Source organism: Colletes gigas, unplaced genomic scaffold (genome assembly GCF_013123115.1).
Source record: "Colletes gigas isolate AHSC1104 unplaced genomic scaffold, ASM1312311v1 Colletes_gigas_Sc00017, whole genome shotgun sequence".
In the NCBI taxonomy this organism is placed as follows: Eukaryota; Metazoa; Arthropoda; class Insecta; order Hymenoptera; family Colletidae; genus Colletes; species Colletes gigas.
This window is the reverse complement of record NW_025106646.1, coordinates 163,394-186,444: the sequence shown is the minus strand read 5'-3', so window position 1 is coordinate 186,444 and position 23,051 is coordinate 163,394. Positions and strand designations below refer to the sequence as shown.

The following is a 23,051-nucleotide window of genomic DNA, read 5'->3' as shown; positions in this document are numbered from 1 at the left end:
CTCCATTTTTTCAATTTGTTTCAATCTTAATGTCAGAGCACATGATCGAGTCCTAACTTTTTATATTCATAATGAATTCCCACTGTTTGTTTTACGGAGCTGATCGATTCGCCAAATGAACAGTTCAATTGTGATAAAGAACAACTGAAATTTTGAAGGTTTCTTAAATCTGGAACATCGTGCAGCGCCTGGAAACCAGGGCTTGAAAGACCTGATAGCAGCCTTGGAGTGGGTCAAGGAGAACATTGCCAATTTTGGTGGAGATCCTAACAATGTTACGATTAATGGTGCCAGCGCTGGAGGAGCATTAGCTCACGCCATATCTATATCGCCGCTTGCGCGAGGTACGTCTACCGCATTTTCATTACCACTGATAACATTGCTTAATATTACCGGAGGAACGTAAGATACGTTCGAAGTTTAAAGACAAAATGTCACTATTTTATACGAGACCCGAACAACCATTAAATTATGATTGATCTCAGGGCTGTTCCACAAAGTTATCATGCAAAGTGGGACGATGCTGTGTACTTGGAGCTTAGGAAAATCAGAGAATTGCTTTAAGCTTGCATCGCTTCTGGGAATAGATTCCAACGACCCTGAGGAAATTGTTAAACTTCTGCGAACAGTGCCAGCCCAGGACATCGTCAACGCCCAGTCTTCTGTTCTCACCAAACATGTAAAACGTTTGACTTTAACGAGTCCACATAATTATTGTAGATTAGCATGCTCAACTAGGCTTCTGGCGGAGGATAGTGTTTGACAAAATGTAATTTGACTAATATTCTACCATCACGATTACCGTCTAATTAGTCTCTGATTACCGTGCAATTACCATACAATTACCCTACGATCTTCTCAGACAGTTCTAATAATCTGACAAAGCAAATGTTAGTCAGGACTTGCACTTTTAACATTGCAATTTCTAAACTAACTAATAAAATTTGTCTTAACAGAGATCAAGACCATCGTGATTTCTTTAATTAAAGCCATGTATTTTTAACCTTGTTTCATCATAGGCAACGTCAAAAATTGAACGACTTACAATTAGTGTACTCTGATCTTGAGATAACGAAACGTTTCAGAAAAATTAACGTATAATAGGGCAACAGTTGTTCGACGTTGCGATCAGAGATTCTGGGTTAACTGGCTGGAATTCTGGCGGGATAATTCCTGACAATTTCTGAATTCCAGACCATATTATACTAGGTCATTAAAGTTGGATCGATGTCGCTACAAATTTAAGAGTGGTACCATATAAAAAAATCACTATGTCCTTGATATTGAGGGAAATTCTTTTGACAGTTTTTGAAATTGCAATTTTTTACTGATTAAGAATTGCTAACTTTTGGTGGAAACAGTTTTTTGCCAGACTGATTAGTTTCGATTAATCTTTCAAGGTCCAGTGATAAAGCTTCTTATCAAACGACAAATGAGCTACCTTGTCCTTCCTACTGATAAATGGTTTCTTGACCCCAATAAGACCGTGAAGTTCGATATGAATCAATCTTCGTGCTATCGTCCCACTACTGACAGTAATAATAGTTTCAGAAGCTAACTCTAGCGCAATGTCAACAGCAGTTTTGGTTAATCGCTAATGATTCTTAATCGTCGACAAACTTTTTCTAAAATAAGAAATACCTCAAAAATGTTCTTTATTTCATCCACCGTCAGTTTTAAAGATTACGTTTTCCGCTTGTAAATTAAAAAATTGTTTTTTGAACAATATTTCACGATTATTTGTAACAAGGTTATCGAAGTTTGCACACGTGTCTGTTCTGTAATTTCTTAATGTTGTTCGTTGCATGGAAATTTTTAGTGCCTTAATCCGTTTATTGACAAAAAATTAATTAAACGAAGCTTTTAAGGTCTATACATTAAATAATAATTATTTAGAAAAAATAAAAAGAACCACAGATAAGGTTTCAAAACTTGCTGTAGAGAATTCATTAAAACAAATATTTCGCAATTCTAGAATATTTTCATCATAATAATAAGTAGTATTTCAAAACTGAACAATTGAAAATTGATTCATAATATAAATTAAAACAGAAAATTCGACTTATTGATCGTAAATTATTGGTCGAAAAGCTATCTATTTCAACATGATAATAAATTCTAATATGAGCATCTAGTTGAACATGCAAACTACAGCTATTGTGTCTGATGATTATCATTGAATATTTACAATATGATAAACAGGAATCTCTTCTATTGTATTATAGGAGTTACGTTGCTACGATCTTATATTTGGGATCAATATTGACGAAGTAGCACAAACCGCTGTTTTGCCATTACCATTCGAACAATTGTACTCAAATGCCCACGATTTTCCCATTCTTCTAGGACACACGACACACGAATTCATATTATTCCTTGCAGGTAATTCTATCTAAACAAATACTTTGCAATACGATTTTTGATTGAATGTATGTGACACCTCGTATGTTCTTTTTTATTTAAGATAAAAGCCAGAGAAGGCTCAACATTTGCGAGGAGTATTTGCCGTGGTACGCGAAAAAATTAGGACAATTGAACAAAATAAAGCCTGACGAAACCGAGGAATTCGTAAAAACTATCAAGAACTGGTATTTCAAGGGGCAACCAATCAGTGAAGACAATATATTCGAACTGCTGGATCTTATGAGCGACTTATACTTTGTTCTCGGCATAAAAGTATTTATAGAGAATCGAGTGAAGAGTACATCTTCACCCACTTATTATTACAACTACTCGTACGTTGGCAACGAGAAGGCTCTCACGGATCTCCTGATAAAACGTTTCGTCACTGGTGATCACATTTTATTTTTGGTCACGCGATGAATATTACGTATTCGTGTTCCATGAACCGGCACTAATTTTCACAAAAAAAATTTCAGGAGCGTCTCATCAAGATGATGTGTCGTACTTACTTTACAACCCACATTATAAAACTGAAAATCCTAGTCCGCCGGCGGAAGGTACAAAAGATAGAGTTATAATGGAACGCTTAACTAAGATGTGGTCTAACTTTGCTAAAACAGGGTAAGACGTCTACGAGATTTTAAATGTTCCACGCTAAATTTTAATCATTACAGGAATCCTACTTCATGTCACGATGGTTTTATAGAAACTATTTGGGAACCTGCGACGGAGGATAAGATTTGTTATTTAAACATTGACGAAGAGTTAAAGATGGTAGCTATGGAACCACATATTCTAAGCTCTGTATGAATATTCTTATCCAATATGGAATAAAACCTGCAATAGTACAATTTTTTAATTACAACAATTCTAATAGTTACATATTACTAGATAATTACAATACCATTGATTGTTTTATGTGAGCGCGAAACTAATGAAATGTACAAAGGAAATAAAATAATCATTAGAATACTATCGATCTCAATAAAATCGTGAATACTTCGCAGGAAATAAGTTGGAATTATTGAACCCATCTAAACGATAACATTGATACGTCTAATTTTAAATCATTTTCGTTTGAAATAAAAAACGATTACTGCGATATGGGTAGTTTGTTGTCACATGTGTCATTCTCAGACCATGTGCTTGATAAGAAAAGTCTTTTTCGCTATCTCGTCGATGAATGTACGCAACAGACCGTTATTTGGAAGTTTCGCAAAAAGATTATTTATAGTATTTTTTTTAAGGCAGTGTCAAACACGAGATAACTTACATCATACTTATGTATGAAAATTAAAAAGAAATTGTATTGAATTTGGTCATATTTAAAAAATATAAAAAAGTTTCATATTTAATATAGCGTAAGTCCCTTCTTCTGTTACTAGTTGTTCTAATAAAAGGTACTTCGTACCTATTATATTGTATTCTGTTAATTATACCTATTGGTCTGCAGTGAATAACATTTCGAATTTCTTGATTGCAAAAAGTTAAGCATAACACGCAACATACACGAGTAACTCCTGTATGTTATTGCGAAAGCATTGGCATCAAATGGAATATCACATTGCGGAATCAGTGTCGCTTAGTTCTACACGCGATCCATTATTAATCGTGTGTCCACTTCCCATCGATCGATTTCGACACACGGCTAAAATTATCCTCCCAAGTCGAACTTTAGGTTGCCATGGTCTTTGCAGTTGCATCTCGTTTCAGTAATAAATTATTAGAAACGGTTAGAAAATGCGCTGCGTTAATTCATTTTTGGCGAGTGATTAATGAGAATGTAGCTACAATCTATACGCGAAACGTAATTAATTTTCAGTAACGAGGAACGCAATTTCATAATTTAAGATATCTTAAAGTTACATATTTTTTCTGTATCTATTACCTTTGTTCCCTCGATTACATATCGTGCTTTTTCATCGCGGTGAACGAATTGGTTTCATAGGAATGGTAAAAAAATATAACTTTCCTCGATCCTTCGGTTTTGAGTTATTTTCAAAGCTTCAATTTCAACGCTTTCAAACGCAATGGAATTAAATCACGGATAATGGAAAGGGTTGTTCTAAAGGGAAACGAAAACGTCCATACCGGCGCTGGTCGAAATTGAATTTTCAGCGTGTGATACGAAACATTTAGATCGGCACGATGGGATTTCCCTCGCGAAATCCGTGAAATTCGACGTTACAGTTGTAATGGATTTCCATAACGACGCAGGGTGCGCGCGAACGGCGAAAATCTTTTTCGAGCTGCTCCGTGTCCTGTCGCAGCTTCGCGTTGCAATTCATGCATAAAAAAGAAGCAACTTCTGAAACAGGTCGACTGAAAAGTGAGAAGACCGTGTGACCCTTCGTAAGCTCGAGGATTTTGGAAATTTAGAGACTCTAGTTGTTCCTTGGGTATAGCGAACTCTTTTTAGACTTCGACATCTCTGAAATTTTTATGCATTATGCAAACGCATACAGAGTGTAAGATAATAGGGTGAACGTACTGGTAACTGATACTTCGAGGAAAACGTGAGAGTAGATCGTGCTCAGAAACATTTAAATTCGAAAGGTAATCATTTACTCTAAATGTCGTACTTCACATAGAGTTAACAAAAACATTTAAAAAACGTGGTCTACTCAGCGATTGATACTTTCACAGAAACAGTATATACTATATGTATTGTAGCAAGAAAGAGAATATTTGCTCCTTCAATCATAGAACATGTGAGACAATTATACTTCTAGAGCATCAAGTGTTATGTGAAAATGCAACTAATACGAGATTATGATTTGATGAAGATAATAAACCTCTCAAGTTTTATGGAACCCAAATATCTTTTGTTTACTGGGTCCATTAGGCACACTTTTCGAAAAATACAATACGTTGTAAATAGTTGAGATGGTAACGTTGTTCATGAATGATAGAAGTTAACTGAAGGGTGATAAGGCTCTGCTTGACCCATGACGAGTGAGAAAAGTGTTCCAGAAATTCAGTGACTCCGCATCGCTTCTTGGGTTCCATGAATCCTTTTAGTCTTGGATCTTTTTTTACCCGCAGAGTGCAGTTTCCCTTGTTCCTTCGTCCCATCTCTTCGCCTTCCGTTTCATCCTTGATCTTATGATTCCCTGAGGGAGTGTCTGCGAAATTTTCATATATTATGCAAACACTACATCCAACCTGCACCGTCCCCTTCTACGCTTTTATTTATCTTAACTCTCTTGCTTCCACCATTTCCTTTCGTCGGTCGTTCGTCGTCCAATCTCCTTTTCCGGAAACGTCACGTAGTTTTGCGTTTCTTCCACTCGGTTGGACTACGTTTCCCGCTAACGAATTTCATAGTAATTCGACGCGAAACTGAACGAATTCGAAGGATCAGCTCAAATGTCGTTTCGTTCGAATACGGTATCGTTTGTTCCCGTAACATGGAACGCAAAATACTTGGAATTTCAAATGGGTTCGTCGATGTTATGCATTAATAAACTGATCAACTTTTTTGGACTTGGATTTCAGACACAGTTTTTGATCGAAAAACACGTTTACGGAGAGATTATTCCATAAAGCGCTCATCAAAACATACAATTTGAAAACTAATTAAGAAAGTGCATTTCCACGCTGTGACATCTGCCTTAAACGCGTTGTCCAGGTATTTCTGGAAACTAACTCGCAGCAACTAACGGTTAAAGGACAATTGGTCCAGTCCAAGCACACACATAGGTACGTACTATTCATAAACTTGTTTACCAAGTACCAAGCCATAAAGTGATTACGTACGGTTGGTTGCAACAGAATTCGTTACACCGATTTATTTAGCAAACAGGAAAAACACTTGTTTCATGGAAAGCTAAACTGTTTCATACTACAAGGGTTTTACCCAAGTATAAATTGAAAATTGTATGTCTTGAATATCACAAGAAATTTATAAATTTATCTTTTTCAAAAAAACAAAAATGTTGATTATATTTCTTTGCAGGATAAATTCTATCGTATTGATTTTTTAAAAAGTCTAAAAGTAATTATTTAAAATTATATTTGTTCGTTGTTGAGTGAATGCAGTAAGCTTATCGCAATTCTCATATATCGCACACATTTGTAACACATTCTACTCGTTGTTGTGTCGCATTCCATTCCACCTGGTCCGCGCGATATTAATTGATTATATCTTACGAACAGCTGTACTCTGTGATAAACGATGGACCAGCATCCATTCACGCTTCTCCGCCGCAACAGCTTCTGTTTCGCACGATTCCACGCGATCCTCTTATCGCGGAGAGGGGGTTTTAATCAGATTAATAGGATAAATTAGATGGAAAGAAGAGGGACAGCGTGATCGCGTCGTTCGCTCGGTTTTCATCTGCTTTCCGGATTCGGATGTTTTCTCTCGTAGAAGCAAATTTTCTCATTTTCAGATAAAAATGTCTGTCTGTATCGCTTTTATAAAAAACGAGAAATTCTTTCAATAATTAAGCTTGAAAATTTTACGAAATATTCTTCTAACAGGACAGAATATATTTATTCAAACGAGGACGACTCCATTCCTTTGGCCTTAAAAGTTCTCTTGCTATTTGACGTATAAAGTTTATCTGTATTATTTTTTGGCTTTCACTTGTGTTTAATGTCTGCTTTTCACGGATTCTATATTTTAAGCTTCTTTGTATTCTATCTAGGTCTGAAAAATGATCCTCGAGAGAAATACCCAGATGCGTTTTAAACGAAAACTAAATAAGAACCAGGGTGAAAAATAACAACTCAAAGTCACGCAGTAAACTCGAAAGTTTCACCCGTGACAGTTCCTATGTAGATCTTACCTCACGAAATCGCCGACGTAGCATAATCTGGAGAAAATTCACCTTATCAGCTTCCAACTTCAAATTACTTGGATATAAATTGACAAATTTATACTTAAAAGGCACGGTGAAATTTTGCACAATTTTCCCGCGATCCTCTTATCGGAAGATTAAATCAAATTAATGGGATGAATTAGACGAACAGGAAGGGGGACAGCGTGCTCTCGTCGTCCGCTCGTTTTTCATCGCGGACGAGACACAATGGGAAATAAGTAATCGCTGTCGCCGAGGACCACGCATCAGAAAATATTTGATAAATAATTTTTTCCACAACAAAATCGTCTTCATTTTCTTCGCGCATAGAACCGTCACAGTGATAAATTAATCTAACGATATTTCAATTTCGTTCGTGGTTTCATTTTTGTTATAAATCTGATAGAACGTGAACGAAAAACTATCCAGTAAACGAAAGCGTCGGTTTTACGATTCCTAATCCGCTGTACTTAATAATGGCTTTTTCAGATACTCGTAAAACTTCGGCGAATCGAACATTGTTCATTCGATACGGTATCCACGCTGTCGCGCATTTATTATTTCGTTTTTCTGGTAAAACCACGCATGGCCGTCACCGCCCATTCGTTACTTTTCGTTATTTTTTCGCTGGGACCGCGGGGCGGATCGAACCGAGTCTCCCAGACTTTTCAATCGAGTTTCTCGGCCGTAAAATTAAAAATGGAACACCACGTGGATATTATATTTTCTCATTATTTTCCTGGAGGCGTCTCGCACGGTATTAGTTTCTCCTTTGCGCCGCTACGGCCGACCGACCGAGACCAGCCGTCCGTTCCCCTTCGCGCGGAAATATTTCCGCTGGCTGCGCGACCGCGTACAATTAGATCCCTTATTCGTTTAAAAGGAAGAATTACGACGAAAATTTTCACACGCCACCGGAGAACCATAGCTCATCGCCCAACGTTGGTAACCCGTCTCGAAGCGCCGCGATCTTGAGCGATCGAGCTGTAGAAATTTCCTACGAATTCGTTTATTTATTGCCATTGGCACTCAGCATGTCGTTTCCTTGCGCGAATCGTTGGTTAAGCATTAATTTATACATTTATTTTGGTAATTAACCCGTCGAAACCAGAACTTTGTATGCTACTACACAATAACACACAATTTTAATTGGACATGCCAAAGGCGGTAAACGACATTTTCTAACTGAAATCATGTATATATTTTATTTTATACACTTTAGATATATATTTGGGTCACTCTTTGGTCTCTTTTAATAAGATTCCACTAATACAATTGGTTCTTCTACATTCTGTCATTTAACTTTGCTTGTTGCAAGTATCAAATCTTACAATTCGTTTTTTAGACACTTCTAGTTCACTTAGCTTTTCAAGATTTTGTAGGATATTGTAGGTGATAATATAGTATTGTAAACAAATTTGGTGGCCTTTTCAAACAATGATACTGACATTTTTTGTAATGTAGAGATTTTAAGGTGGAGACAATACATATTTTAAATACTGCTGCATATAGCATTATATTTGTGGCGCTGCTTCGCTGCGGGTAGGATCTCGTGAGAATTCGTAGGAGGACAGAAAATGAAAGGAGGAGGCGCGTTTCGTCTGGGCCTGCTAGTGGACTCATCAGTAATGCTTTCTAGCAGGCCCTGCCTTAGACGACTGGGATATTGGGAAGTCGTTCGAGGAATGTATATATAGCAACCGAGGGGTCGGTCGAGCGCTTGTGAGAGCGCGACCCCTCTGGTGGCGAGCATGGGAGGCGACGCCACATATTTAAGTAAAAAATTAGTAACAGCTAATTTCTTTTAGGAATAACGAATCCTGTAGCTCACTGCAATTATAATTAAAAAATGGAATGAAAATTCAAGACGTTCAATTAGGTATAATTCAAAAAGTATCATAGATATAAAAATGGAATTTGATCCATACTAAGTAAAATTGATTTTATCGCTCATCATTTAATTTAAAAAAACAACACAATTATAAACGACGAATTTAGTTTCGAACGATTTTGAGATTGACCACTTCAAAATCGTGTAGTCGTTTCCAAAATTAACAAATCGTGAAAAAAATCATGCCAAATCATGACCCATGTGTCCTGTTAAATATGTGTGAATAAATTTTTCATTATTGGTATACATTTTAAAAAATGATTTACCGCATTTTCGAGGCAACTGCCCCACGTGCGTCATAAAAAAACATACCACTTCTACAGATTGACCCATTTAATATACATATGCAATTATCACTCGAAATGTTCTGTAAAAAACTTTTTCTGTAACTGTTGAATTGGTGCTTGATACAAGTTTATACCAGCCTCGTTCCATGAAATACTCGCCTAAATTGTATTTATATATATGTTCCAATAATCATGATACAACAAGGAAGAGGGTCATTCAACGCGAGAAAATAAGCCCAAAATGTTATTTTATTAAAAATTATAATTTACTAATATATTAAGCATACTAACGATGTACTATATTTCAATGATAAAGCTTGTTCAAATATTTTCGTGAGTAACTGTATATTGTAGTGTGAAAGAGAAATCTGTACCGAGATAAAGGGAATTGTGCTCAACCAGTAAGTGGAATGTGGATGTGGCTGTGTAAAACGTTCGATCCAATAAAAATCGAATTTCTTATCAAGTCTGATTTTTCTTTGCCCTTGTAATGCATGTAATGTTTCTTTTTCTTCTGGTCTACGGTATGTCTTAAAAGCGAGTTCGCGAGCAGAGAGAACGAACGGAAGTTCGAAACTGAATTTTACATTAAGGAAATTATACGTACATTCGGGACGATCATTCTCATTCGAGTTCAATCATCTGGTATTAAACGTGATTTCACCTTTCACGAGCAATCCGATTTCATTAAGTTTGGAAGCAATATCGATTCCACGACATAAAATCGTTGTATGATTTGAAAGACTGAAGGAATTACTAAGTACAATATAATACTTTTATAATGGAAGTAAGTACCATGCCCTTGTAATAATAACATCAGTACTGTTTTTTTTTATTTTAATAATAACGTTTCACTTTTGTTCCTATTTTCTAAAGGAAACTCAAAATGGTCAAATGAAATACGCTATTTAACTAGCTAAAAATTAAACACATGAGTTTTATGAGAATGCTTATGAATATTTTTGAAAACGCACAAAATTTGAAAAAAACAAAATATCGTTATATTTACTGCTAAAGTTAATATTTAATATTACACTTAATACGTAATATAATATACACTTGCTACCGGAAAAATTCGCAAATTTTTCATGCAATAATTGCATAATTTTCGTACACAAATATCATGCATTTTACGCATGTTTATCTTGCATAAAGAGCTGGTACTTTGTTTTGCTTTAACTTAATTATTTCAAAATAATTTCCATTCTCTTATAAATAAAAAATTTATGCAAAAGCTGATTCCACTTTCCTACTCTATTGGATGTGTGCGTTTGTTTCCCTGAGTACTTTGGTATTTTTCCCTGTATGCAAATGGATTCGATTTGCCTCGTATGTACCCGAACAAAATAACAGATCAAATTCGAGCCCCCATTTAAATTGCAATTTTGTTGAAGAGAGAACATTTTTTTAACAGAATTTAAAATGTAAACAAAAGAGTGAATTAAAACAAACAGAAAATGTTGCAATTACTAGAACTTATACAATAGAATCGTTTTTTATACGAACAAAAATACAAAAACTCGTCAAAGGGAGTGTAAAACGAAACATTCTGCTTCAAATACTTTTGGTTTTTTACAGATAGACGGAGCAAATCTTTCGTTGGTGAATCTTTTTAAATTCACTCCTTAACGTGTCGCGGATACGCGGAGGACGCTTGTCGCGTTCTTCTTCATTTCTTTCACGTTCCACGCGATAACTACCCCAGAAGTTGAGGTCACGTTGAACTTTTCAATCGGATTTGATTGCCATGAATTTAAATGTTGCTCGTTCCAGTTGGTACGCCGGCAGCAACGCAGATATTCGGAGAACTTTTCGCGCGTCGGATTTGGAGCATTCCGGGCGGTTATAGGATGCTTACCAGCCTTCAAAGAGCGCGGCGCTTCTCTTATAATCCTTTTCCCTCTGTACCCCCGGATCGTTGCACCACGGTTTCCTTTCCAGCTTCGTGCCGATGAAACTTTTTCATCGATTAGCATGATTGCATTAAACATGCAAAGCTGACTCGAGTGATCGCCTCTGTCCCGACGCCAGGAATAACTTTTCTTTCAATAATTTCATCTTTTTATCTTGGAACAACTACGGCCCCGTGAGCTCCGTAGAAATTGCCTAAGACCAGGTTTTACCAGTTATTGGTATTACATTAACACGATCGTAAATCGATATTGAATGTTCATTGGTTATTAGAAAGGGATCGATGGGAAAGATCTTGGAGAACAAATCGAAATTTGTCTAAAAAACTTTCTATTATAGTACGTAAATCCACGCGATATAAAACTTTACATTACAGACAAACAATCAAAACTGGAGGTGAATGAAATTCATAAATGACGTCCAAGTTTGTTCTTTAGCTTGGAAAAGTTCAAACATTAGGTCTAATCGTTTAACAGACACTTAAATTATGAACACAGTGTCTTTTTTTTGTGATCGAGATGAGAAAAAGTTGTTACTATCAGTGGAAATTACAATGTAAATATTAATACAAAATGTAGTACTTTTTTCCACTTAAAAATCGGTCAGAATTTAACGGTAGGCCTAATAAAGTTTTGATTTGAATGATTATTCCAATACGAAGTAAAGATCAATATGTAAGCGACCAAACTTTTATTTGAGGAGTGTGTCCAAAACAAATGTATAAAACTTGCAGTTTCATTTGATTGGTTTTTAGTAGAATTATGTGAAACTTAGAACGTTCATTATCAAACGTCGAAGTATAATCAAAGCAAGCTGCCCTTTATGGTGAATTGACCTCCTGTGCTGATTACCAAAGGGCTCTCATCAGCCTCCATTAATAGAAACCTTCGCTTGGCCATCGATTTCTCCAAATTCCATGTTCAGAATTTAATGAGATACCCAATTTTCGAACACTTTCCCTGTTCCTCGCGCATGTAAACTAAATCTTGTACAAATTACAGGCATAGTTTTCAAGATACCATAAACTATGTACTTGGAAAAAAGAGACTTTAAGAAACGAGTAAATGCCAGATGGGTCTACTAGGTATAGAGTTTTCATAAAAGAACTGATTAATTTATATCAGTTATATTACTTGAAACATCAGAAGTCATAAGTCATGAAATTAGAAAAAAAAAGGAAAACAAATGGCAAAAAATATATGATAACCAGATAATAATTGGATAAAACGACTTGTCACGATTCTAGAAAATATATCATTTCTTTGCGAATATTCTATGAATGTCGGATACTGCTGAATTGAACAAAAGGCGTTACATATTGCTGCTGACAAAGAGCCCAGAAGCGCGCTTTTTATTATGCTAGCAGGAAGGAAACGGTACCATTGAAAGTACACAAAAATGTACAAAAGTAACATGAATCTATAGAATATACCAAGTAATAAAGAGTGAAGTATCCATAAATTACGATTATTATTATCTTTCGACTTCGTGTGTTTATTTTTAGCAAGTTTAATGAAATTCAGAATCAGGTAAGGAACGTAATTAAATGTCTGAGATATTTTTAAAGATAGCAATTAGTGTTATTTTAAAAATTCTGGGATTACATTTACCATCATATATTTAAAATTTATTTTTCACCGTTATCGACGTCGAATTACGCGCACGTTGCGAAAGGAAAAACATTGTTATTTTCGTTAATCGGATAATTTCTACCCGCCAGCGAATTTTTGGTCCTGGTTCCGATTTATTTTTACATCCGCCATAACTGTGTTTGGGCTGTACGTACCGAGACAGACAGGCGAGAATTCAACAACGTATAATTTCCGACGACCCAGTTAACTGAAAATGTAAGAGGATTATGAGAGCGCGGTTCGCGCGCGAATTTCGATCATTATTTCGGCGACGGCCGTGCGGGGAATTACAGGCAAATGTATTAGCGAATCGTTAGATTATGTTCCAGCTTCGAATGCTCCATCGCCTCCTAATAAACATGACTTGTAACCAACCGCGAGGTTTTATACAACAAAGGGAACGATTACAAAATTTAACGCTAGCAATACATTAAGTAAACTTCTATATTTACTACCAAAGATTTTGCAATAGAATTTTACTTTTAATTATTGTCCTTTAAAAGCCTACGGGCGACTATGCACGTGACTCGAGCAGAGTAAAATCTTTTCGAAAAAGCTCCACGGAATTCACGATCAGAAATATCAGAAAAACTTGGGGCAACATCAATGCGTGCTCTGAGTAGATTTACCGAGTACTTCTTAGTCTGGTCGTTCTTCAAACTTCATTATTCCCGGTCGCATTAAAACACAATGACCGTCTGAGAAGTTCGAAGTCGGTCACCGAACGAATTCACCAACTATTACAATAAAAATGCAAATGCTAGCCAACGCGGCTGACATTATTTGTAACGCGTGCATTAATGTACGCCGAGGCATAGCTGCGCTTGGAAATTCAAATTTCTGCGATTCCACATATCGTTACGGCCGCTTTTTGTTCGCGCATCGTTACGCCGGGTTCGGGACGAGGAATACAAAGAGAAAAAGAATCAAAAAAAATGAAAAAGGACGTATCCCTGCATCGTTCCACGTGGCTCTTTTTTACATCGAGTCACGACCGTTTTCGTCGCGCCACAATTTCCACGTGATCTGCGTCGAAATCGCAGGCGTCAACGTACTAAACCTAGTTCAAACGTCATAACTACACTATGGATGTACATGAATTTACGGGAAATTTTAGTTCTCCAAAAATTACAGAATACAGTTAATATGCAAAAATACAAGAAATACTTAAAGTAAGATACGAATTATTATATTTAGGGGTTGTGACGACCTTCTATGTATAAAGCTTCTATGAATTTGCAGAAAGATATGCAGTCTAGTTATAATGCAGCTCCTAAGTTCTATGTAAATCTAACAAAAATTGTGACATAATATGAAACATAAGATCTCTTAACCAAGAGACAAAAGGATGCTTCCAGTTCTCTTGGTTTTATCAGAAGAATGTCAACACAGTTCAAGAATCATAGCACACTGAATATTCTCTTTAACGTTCTAGTCCTTCGTAATCGTAAATATTGTTCTATCTGGAGAAAAAATTCACCATAAATTCCTACGCATTGTCTCCTACAATCTGGGGAGTCCCATTCCAATTATTTGTCATTGCTATGACACAATTTTGTTAAGATTAGAGTTTCATATGTTTGAACAACGTAAACTTATATCTGATGTTATTTCTTGATGAAATCATAGATATACGATTGTCCAAACGTCACAAAGCGTTGATAGGACGAGCGTCGAGTGCGCTAAACGGTGTTCTTGGCAAGGAATTTACGATTCGAAGACATCCTCCCGTTGGTTCGCGTTCTACAGCGTCGACACCGTTCGATCGAACAGAAAGCACGGATACTGATCAACGGGGACACGGATAATTAGAAATGGGCATCATTAATTATCGCGGTGATTGATTGTCGTTCGTGGCTACGATGCACACTCGAGGTAGAACAAGACCGGAAATCGAATTCTGCACGCGGTGGGAAACGAGCAATTTGCATGGCGTTCGTTGAATGCAACTTACTGCCTTCCAGATTCAATTTTTACCGTTCCTCTATTTATCTTTTTCGGGCAATTATATAAAGATACATCGATTCGTAAAAAATAGTATTGCTGTAGTTTTGTTATAATTTATAATTTTACCATTTAAACATATACATCTCTTTCATTTTAGTATTTAAAACATTAAATGAAAGAGAAATAAATACAAGAGAACACGTGTATACAAGTTACAGAATATAATGATGTTAATTATTTTTATGCAAACAAGTTGCAAAGAATTGTGAACAATTCTCTTTAAAATTTAGATTCCAATTAGACTGCCAATTATTTTTTGTGTTTGTGTATGATATGTTTAATTAAACCATAAAGTTTGCCTTTGTATTTCTATTCCAATTAATACTCATATTACGAAAGTAAACATGTATGATGTAAGAGATAAAATTATAGAACTCGAAAAATATGAGTAAAAGAAGTGAAAATAAATTTTGGTATATTTACAATTTATACTTTTTATCCAATACCTTCATATTGATCAATTGTTTCGTACTTGAATATAGAAACTAAAAAATGACGTTACACTAAACGAAAAATCAGTGTTAAAATAAATATTTGGAGCTATATTTGTAAATGTAGTTGGTTTTTGTTTCGAACGAGTATCATAATGACTAGAATTAATTTTAGAAGAAATGAAATGAAAATAAAGAATTGTTGATAAACGTACGTAAATGGTACTAAATCAGATGAAAGTTAGATTTTCATATACATTACTGTTTTATAACGTATGACGATTTAGATAAAGATAAAAATTGTTGCTCTTTGTACGATTTATTAAAGTGAAGTATATTTATGGGGCGTATAAAGTAGTTTGTGTATTATTATTTCTACGTTGAAAGCTACAAAACCGTCTTATCCAGACTGATAATCATATCTTTAATCTCCGTACTCAAGGGATTAAAAGATGTTGCGAAAGGACAGTTAAAATACTTTTAAACTTAAAATCACTTAAGCTCGTGTCATTAGTATAAGAAGATTATCACTCGACACAGGCAGAATGTAAATTAGCAACGACATATATAAATATTTACATCGACTACAATATCCAGCTTGGGTTCATAAATAAATTGTAATATGGAAGTAATGAATATTTATTCATTGTATCGATTACTTCGTTATAGTGTTAATATATTTTACGAAGCGATAATCAGTGCATTTCTCGTAATAAGAAATAGAACGGTGGAAATGGCGTGATTTTCTTGGATTCTATTCAGATCCGAAGATTCTGCGCATCAGAAATGTCAAAGGAGGCACGACACAAAGGGAAATGCGAACACAATTTTCGTTTCATCTGAACGAAACGCACACGCTTCGAGAATTTCACTCGCAATGGTATTACGAACCCCCTTAATCCGCTACTCTGAATCTATAATTTGATATTTAATTTGGAAACGCGAACCGACGAGAGACAAATCATTCGCTAATTTTATTTTCGATTCATTTTTCAAATAAACATATTTCGTTATCAAACAAAGACTCGTAATAAATTATTCTTAACAAAATATACTCCTATCCGCTCGGAAATTTGGATACACGCGTTAATGGGCAAATAATTCGGATATGCAAATAAATAAATTAACACAAAATGATACATATTATATGAAACTTGACATAAAATGTATTTTTCTGGATTAGGTCTATCTTCCTATTTTATTATTATTTTAAATACTTTCGATACTTGTTGTATTCTCTATTATAATACTTTTTCATTAACTCATTCGAATATTTACAGTTACCAAAGAATATTAATTTTTAATTAATTATTCTGGTTACAAATAACCATTATGAACGTCTATAAATGACTTTTCTTTCATTCATCCGTTGATAATGGTTATTCTAGCTAAAAGAAACAACTGAATCCTTCACAATGATTAGTTAATAACCAAAATTATTTAATTCCAAATGCTAATCCTTGTATCGCAACTTTTGAAATGTGAATTATAACAGTTTCGAAAGTAGCTTCCAATTAGTTTGAAAGGGAATTCGATAATTCGCAACCACGATCGCAAAAATGAAAAATTTACTGTCATTTACATACCTACAGTATATACGTATATAGCGCATCAGAGCTTCCGATCGCTGACATATTTATTGCATTCGAGTATTGACATGTACATCAAAGGCAGCTCGAGGGAATTGTTTGCCCGACCGGAAGCGTCGTTTTATTATATTTTCAGAGGAGCTATGCCTGAAATATTTATGCTTTGCCTGTAGTCGGCTAAGTTTACGAGCGTGCAAGAAAATTGTTTGAAATGTCTCGCAAGAGATCCGTGCGACGCTTCTGGAATGAATAATAACACTACCGTTGTGCGAAATTTCTCCGCTGCTCTGGATTTGATTAGCACTTGTTTACGGCCACACTGGGTCACAAAAATAAAAATTTTTAAATTGGTGCCATTCTCTAAAATTACCTATAGTTCATACAGTTATAGCTGACTGCATGAAACTGATGTTAGACAAACGAAAAACACATCATTAATGATCAAATATGCTTCATCTTTGAAAAGAAAATTTAATGACAAAATCAATGGCAAATTTAAGTTCATACAGTCTTTCTTATGAAAGACATATTCAGAATAAGAGCAAAAGAGAGAACATATGTAACTAAACAGAAACTCTATTGCTTCGGTTTTTTCAAAATTCTAATAAGATTCACTCAATTAAACTTAAACAGATGTACAATATTACATCATCAAAATGTTTTTCTCGATTTTATTGCACGATTTATGAATATCCAACGATCCTTTCGTATTATCCGAGCAAGTCTAGGAATATTCCCTAGGTCAGTCGAGTACTTGTGAGAAAAGCAAAAGTTGAGCGTGTCCCTCTGTCGGCGAGTATGAAAGGTGTCGCCACAGGTGACTGCCTAAGTGACAGTTCCATTTCCTGGCGGCGCGGATGATCGTTAATCGAATTTCGCGACCAGTTTCTTCGATACACTGAACCCGGGAAAAAACTTGCTTCCAAGCAACTCGGAACACGCTTTTTGTCGAGCGCCGAAATCGAATCATACGCTCGGGCGTACAGACATCATCAACCCATATTATTCCCGTCTCCGTATTAATAATACGATTAAACGTATTACGCGAGACGGTCCCGTAAGTTTCGAGTTTCGTTTACAGGCGGACCGGCCCGGAATTCGAGTTTTGCCAGCTTATCGCGCCGCTTTCGTCTTTCGGAGTACATACTTCGTTATCTTCCACGTTGACACCGCGAGGAAAAACTTTACGCGAGATTAGCCGTCCACTCGCAAAACTACAAAAGATCGCTGGTACGTTTCGATTCTCATTCTGTTTTATTTTCCATCACGAAAATCTAAGGAACGCGTGTTTCTTTTATAAGCACCCAATTTCAATTTTCATCTCTAAATGCTCGTGTTTGTTCCCATGTTACTACTAAAAAATGATTAAATTTTTATTTGAGTTATTAGTATTTTTACTCTATTAGCAATAGATAGTCAAGGTAATATACAAAAATGCCTATCTTCACGAATTCAACGCGTGATGTACCACTGAGGAGGGAAAAATACATAACTCTACATTATAGATTTGATAAAAATACTAATTTACACATTTGTAGCAAGATAAGTTGAAGGACAGAAATTGTAAAAATTCTCCAAAAACAGATAGGGTATACAGCTATCCATGAATACCGTTTTATTCTCGAGAAGTAAACTAATTTCCCTAGTAGTATGTCTAATATGACCACAGTCAATTTGTAACGCAACGTGAAATGAGATGCAAAGAATTTAGAAACGTACGAGATCCATAAGAACATTGGGAATTGTATTAAGACGAATGCAGAGCACGCTTGATTATGAATTCACGTTTGTTGTCAAGTATTAAACTAATATCCGAGTTGTGGAGACCCCCATGTATCTCGTATATTCAATTTGCATTGCTATGCTAAATAAGATGCAAGGAATCTACAAACGAACGAGGTCCAATCAAGATACCAGAAATCCTACGACGTACGCGATACCCAGCTCTTCATGAGTCTCGCATTATTGTTAGACACTAGATTAATATACACTGTGACAATCATTTTCTAAATCCTAATTTGAACCCCGAATAGAATGTAAAGAATTTAGAAATGCACGAGGTTCATTAAGATATATTCCTCCTCTTGTCCATAATCAGCTATCGAAATTAAAATTGCATGAGCCAATCTGTTGTTTTAGGCGCCATAAAAGGGAGAAAAATCTCTGGAACCTCATCTGAGGTCGACTAGTCTTTTTAATATCAAAAACAATTTATGAATTGTATTTTTCTTCTCGATTCTTGTTTGGAGACTGAGGCTTTGCAAGGATCACCCAGTTGGTATTGAAAGGTAAAATTCCGGACAGTGTTATTAAGCGCTAAATTAATCTTGAACGACTGCTTCAAATACCGTTGGCGGATGAGTTGTAATTATGTGCACGTACAGTTACACAGTTTCGAATGTTTGACATTGTACTTTGTACGATACCTATCTCGATTTTCGCTGCGTAAACATCGTTCTCTATTCATCACTGCTGTAGGTCGACTGTTCCGTTCGGAGTCATTTTGAATTGTCTGCGGCGATCGTGCCGCGGGGTTTGGTGACAATTATCCGGAGGTTCCTCTAACGTGATTGGCTATTCGATCATCAAGAGACAGAAGATCGACGTTTCCTCTAGGATAAAGTGTACCGCGAAATGCAGTCGCAAATTAAAAAGGGGTCAATTTCTACAATCGATCGCGATTCTTGTCGGTGCTTGACGAGGTTGACGTTTTATCATTACAATTGTCACTCGAACTACGCGGGTTTTTCACGATCTTTATAGTTGCAGTGTCCTCCGAAATAGTGGGTCTCTCCGTCGCTACAAATGCCGATGTTTTACACCTTCTTTACGACATGGATCCTTCAATGACACATGCATTAAAATTAAAACAAAATGTGAAAGAATTGACCCTATACAAAAATATTTCGAAAGAAATGCAAAAAGAGTTGAACTAAAATTACCATGTATTTTCACAAAATGTAATAAATGTGTACAATAGTTCATAAAAGTCTTCATACACGAAAGCGAAAAAATATTACTTTATATAAGTTAACTGAAATCCACATGTTTACTTTGCTGGTAATTGGGGATTTTCCATTAAAAGTTTTGAAATTTTGACAACGGATTTTAATTCAACGATTTCAAAAACATAACAATACTAATTTTCTCAAACACCACGTACTTCGATTGACAACCGTACCAGTTTCCTTATCAATTAATAAACAAATATTCAACGCACGGAAGCTCCCACGAACCTAGTCGTATTCAATTTGCATCCCAATATTACAAAACACGTAAGTCATCTACATACTAGGAGAGTCCACCAAGACTCAAGTTCTTCGAAACACGAAGCAATCAGAGCTGACAGATCTTCCGTTCGATATACGCTACCCACGAGGTAACACACACATCCTTTCGCGAGAGCGTTTAATCCCGACAGCGGTCGTGTGAAAATAATTTCGTCCCGGAAGCTGCGTGGTTCGTTCAGCGCGCTATAAATCAGCACCACGCAACGAGTGGGCTTAAACGGCGGCGCGATCGTAACTTTGTTGAAAATTTCCATCGAACTTCGATGGACCCTTGGGCTTCGCGAGCACCTTCGGGGTTCGTGTCGTCGGAATATTTATATTCCGCGACACGATTGCGCAGATACATTGCACGAAAAGAGACCTCGGGTTTAGAAAAGCCAGAACTCACCCTCATGGTCGAAGCCTCACATGGTTCCCCCGTTGCCGAAAAACACCTTTGACCAGCGCCGGATCGCGAAGCCTGTGTCTGTCATCCATCCGCCATCCCCAAACGGTAACTTGTGTTTCCAAAATCGAAAATAAAAAAATTGATAACGCCCTGTCTTGGTATTCCTAGATTCTATTTCACACTGGTTCGAGACGTTGTGTCACTGTCGTTGCCCCGCACAGAATTTCTCTCTGGAAAAACGTTGGACGCTCGACTCGTCACTGTTTTGGTTGATCCAACGTTACGGGGAAACTGGCGTGAAATTGGGAGGGGACGCAAGCGGTTTCGACTCGCGTGGTCGGTAGCAAAATAGGAAGACTCGATCGAGTGCGAGAAGCGTGACCGCGAAAACTCGACGTCGAGGGTAGGAGCGAACTGAGCGAGATGCGAGGTCGTGGCCCGGCAGCCGGCGACTGGCTGCTGCTCGAACCAGTCGGCCTGGCTAGGCGCAAGCTCCCTACTCGGCCTCGAAAGCATCCCCCTTCGCGCGAACCCTCTACCCGTTGCCCCCGAATTTCTTTGGCGTGTCACTGCGAAAAATGATGCGCGCTTCGTGCACGCTTCCGAGCTTACACTGCTACTCGGTCGCGTTAACAATGTGTTTTTGTTGCGCCCAGCCGGACCAGGGATGCTTTGTTTATGACCACTCTAAGATCGGGTTAGATACAAGCTAAGAATTTTTGAAGCTTCGAGACCATTTATATGTATGGAAGGTCCCAGTCAAGTTCTTTCATCAGTCAACTGCGTGAGACGTGGGTACACGTCGATCCAAAGCTCTATTGCCATGTGGTTGACGTGTATACTCGTCGTGTGAAATAAATAATTACTAAATATAATTATTCGTATCTTGCTTTAAGTGCATTCTGCAGTTTTTTGAGAATTAAAATTTTCCATAAATGCATAAACATCGGCAGTCTATTTATAATAGAAGCATTTACCCTGCATTCGACGTGTACGCTCGTCATTGCTCGATTTTAGTTCCGTATCCCGTGGGGGATTTTAAAAACTAAATTCCGTCCATTCTAGATGCATTCTTTCAATTCACTTCCTACATTACTTTTTATGCATTCACGGTATAGTTTTATTCTCAACAAAGGCTAAAGGTCTCGCCGTTGTCGCTTCCAACACTTGCGCGGTAAAACATTTATAGCTACGTTATTTTTACGAGTTTTAATAAAATATTTCTCATATTTTTGAGATCCTAGGCAATAAGAAATGCAAACAAAAACAACTGAATTTTTCAAAGTGCTAGAGTTTGTTATCACCCTAACTATAACTATCCCGATCTCCTAAAAAGATGCCAATATTTGGGAACTTTTAACATGTAGCTATAAATAAATATACTCACTTGGATGTATATCTTATAAAATTTGTGTTAAAAAATAGTACAACAACGTATCGATTGTTTGCTTGACAGGCCCTTATTGTAACTTGGAATTAGCTGATCCGAAATTAAAAAATAAACAATAATTCTATTACATAAAAGAAGTAGCTATAGTATCGCGTGGCCGTTTGTTTTTTAATTTTAATTTTTTATGAATTCGTAGCAAATGACTAAGATAATCTAGAATCAGATATTTTATAATTAATAAACACAATTTTTAATGCTATTTTAAATAATATATAAAAGAATATCCTATTAAAATTTGAAATCTATCGCAATAGTAGTTTTCGATATTCTGTGATGATCAACTTATAAACTGTTATTCAAGAAAAACGCAAAAGAAAATAAAGTTAGTGGTTTGCTTAACTCACTTCTAATTAGTTATTTTTTTTTATATATAAGTCTTTTAGCTCCACTGCTATGTTCCCGATTTATTTTGTACGCGCTCTACGAGATTGACGAACCAATTTTATCGCTTTCGCTCGTTGTCCTGCTGCGTTCAATCAGTGTTTATCGTTTTTTCCCCAAAAATTGTGGGAGCCGAACCCAGCATCCAGATTTATGACTTTTATCACTGATGAAACCGTTATGTATCCATCGATAAAAATGTTTGTAACAATGTAGGCAAGTAATCTCGATCGTTTTAGCGCAACTGGAAAATATTTTTGTACTCAACGACCAGATCACGGAACTCGTGTAATCGTTATTATTTCTGCTCAGCTGTGACAAATTGTCCTCAATAAAATCTTCATAAACTGGTTTGATTGCAGCTTCAAAATCTTCATACGAAAGACACTTATGTTTGCGTTTGCTTGGAATTTTGCTTACGTTTTCTATTTCCCTATGTCTCGCGAATCAATTTGGATAACACAAAGCCATAGATGTCTAAACGCGTGGGAAAATTGCAGATACTAAATTGAGAATAAATAGTAATCAATAAAAATGATGAAGAAATAATAGTCCACCCAGTTTAAATCAAATGAAAAATTCAACAA

The 23,051-nt window shown here is 36.3% G+C and overlaps 1 protein-coding gene across 1 annotated transcript in view; it reads right to left on the bottom strand.

Moving 5' to 3' along the window:
- Positions 1-21,021, bottom strand: part of LOC122400384 (dipeptidase 1-like) — a 174,964-nt gene extending 153,943 nt beyond the window's left edge. Inside the window, 1 exon segment of the mRNA XM_043401828.1 lies at positions 20,634-21,021. Coding sequence (XP_043257763.1) covers positions 20,634-20,639 — 6 coding nt within the window. The 5' untranslated portion in view covers positions 20,640-21,021.
- Positions 21,022-23,051: the final 2,030 nt, after the last annotated feature.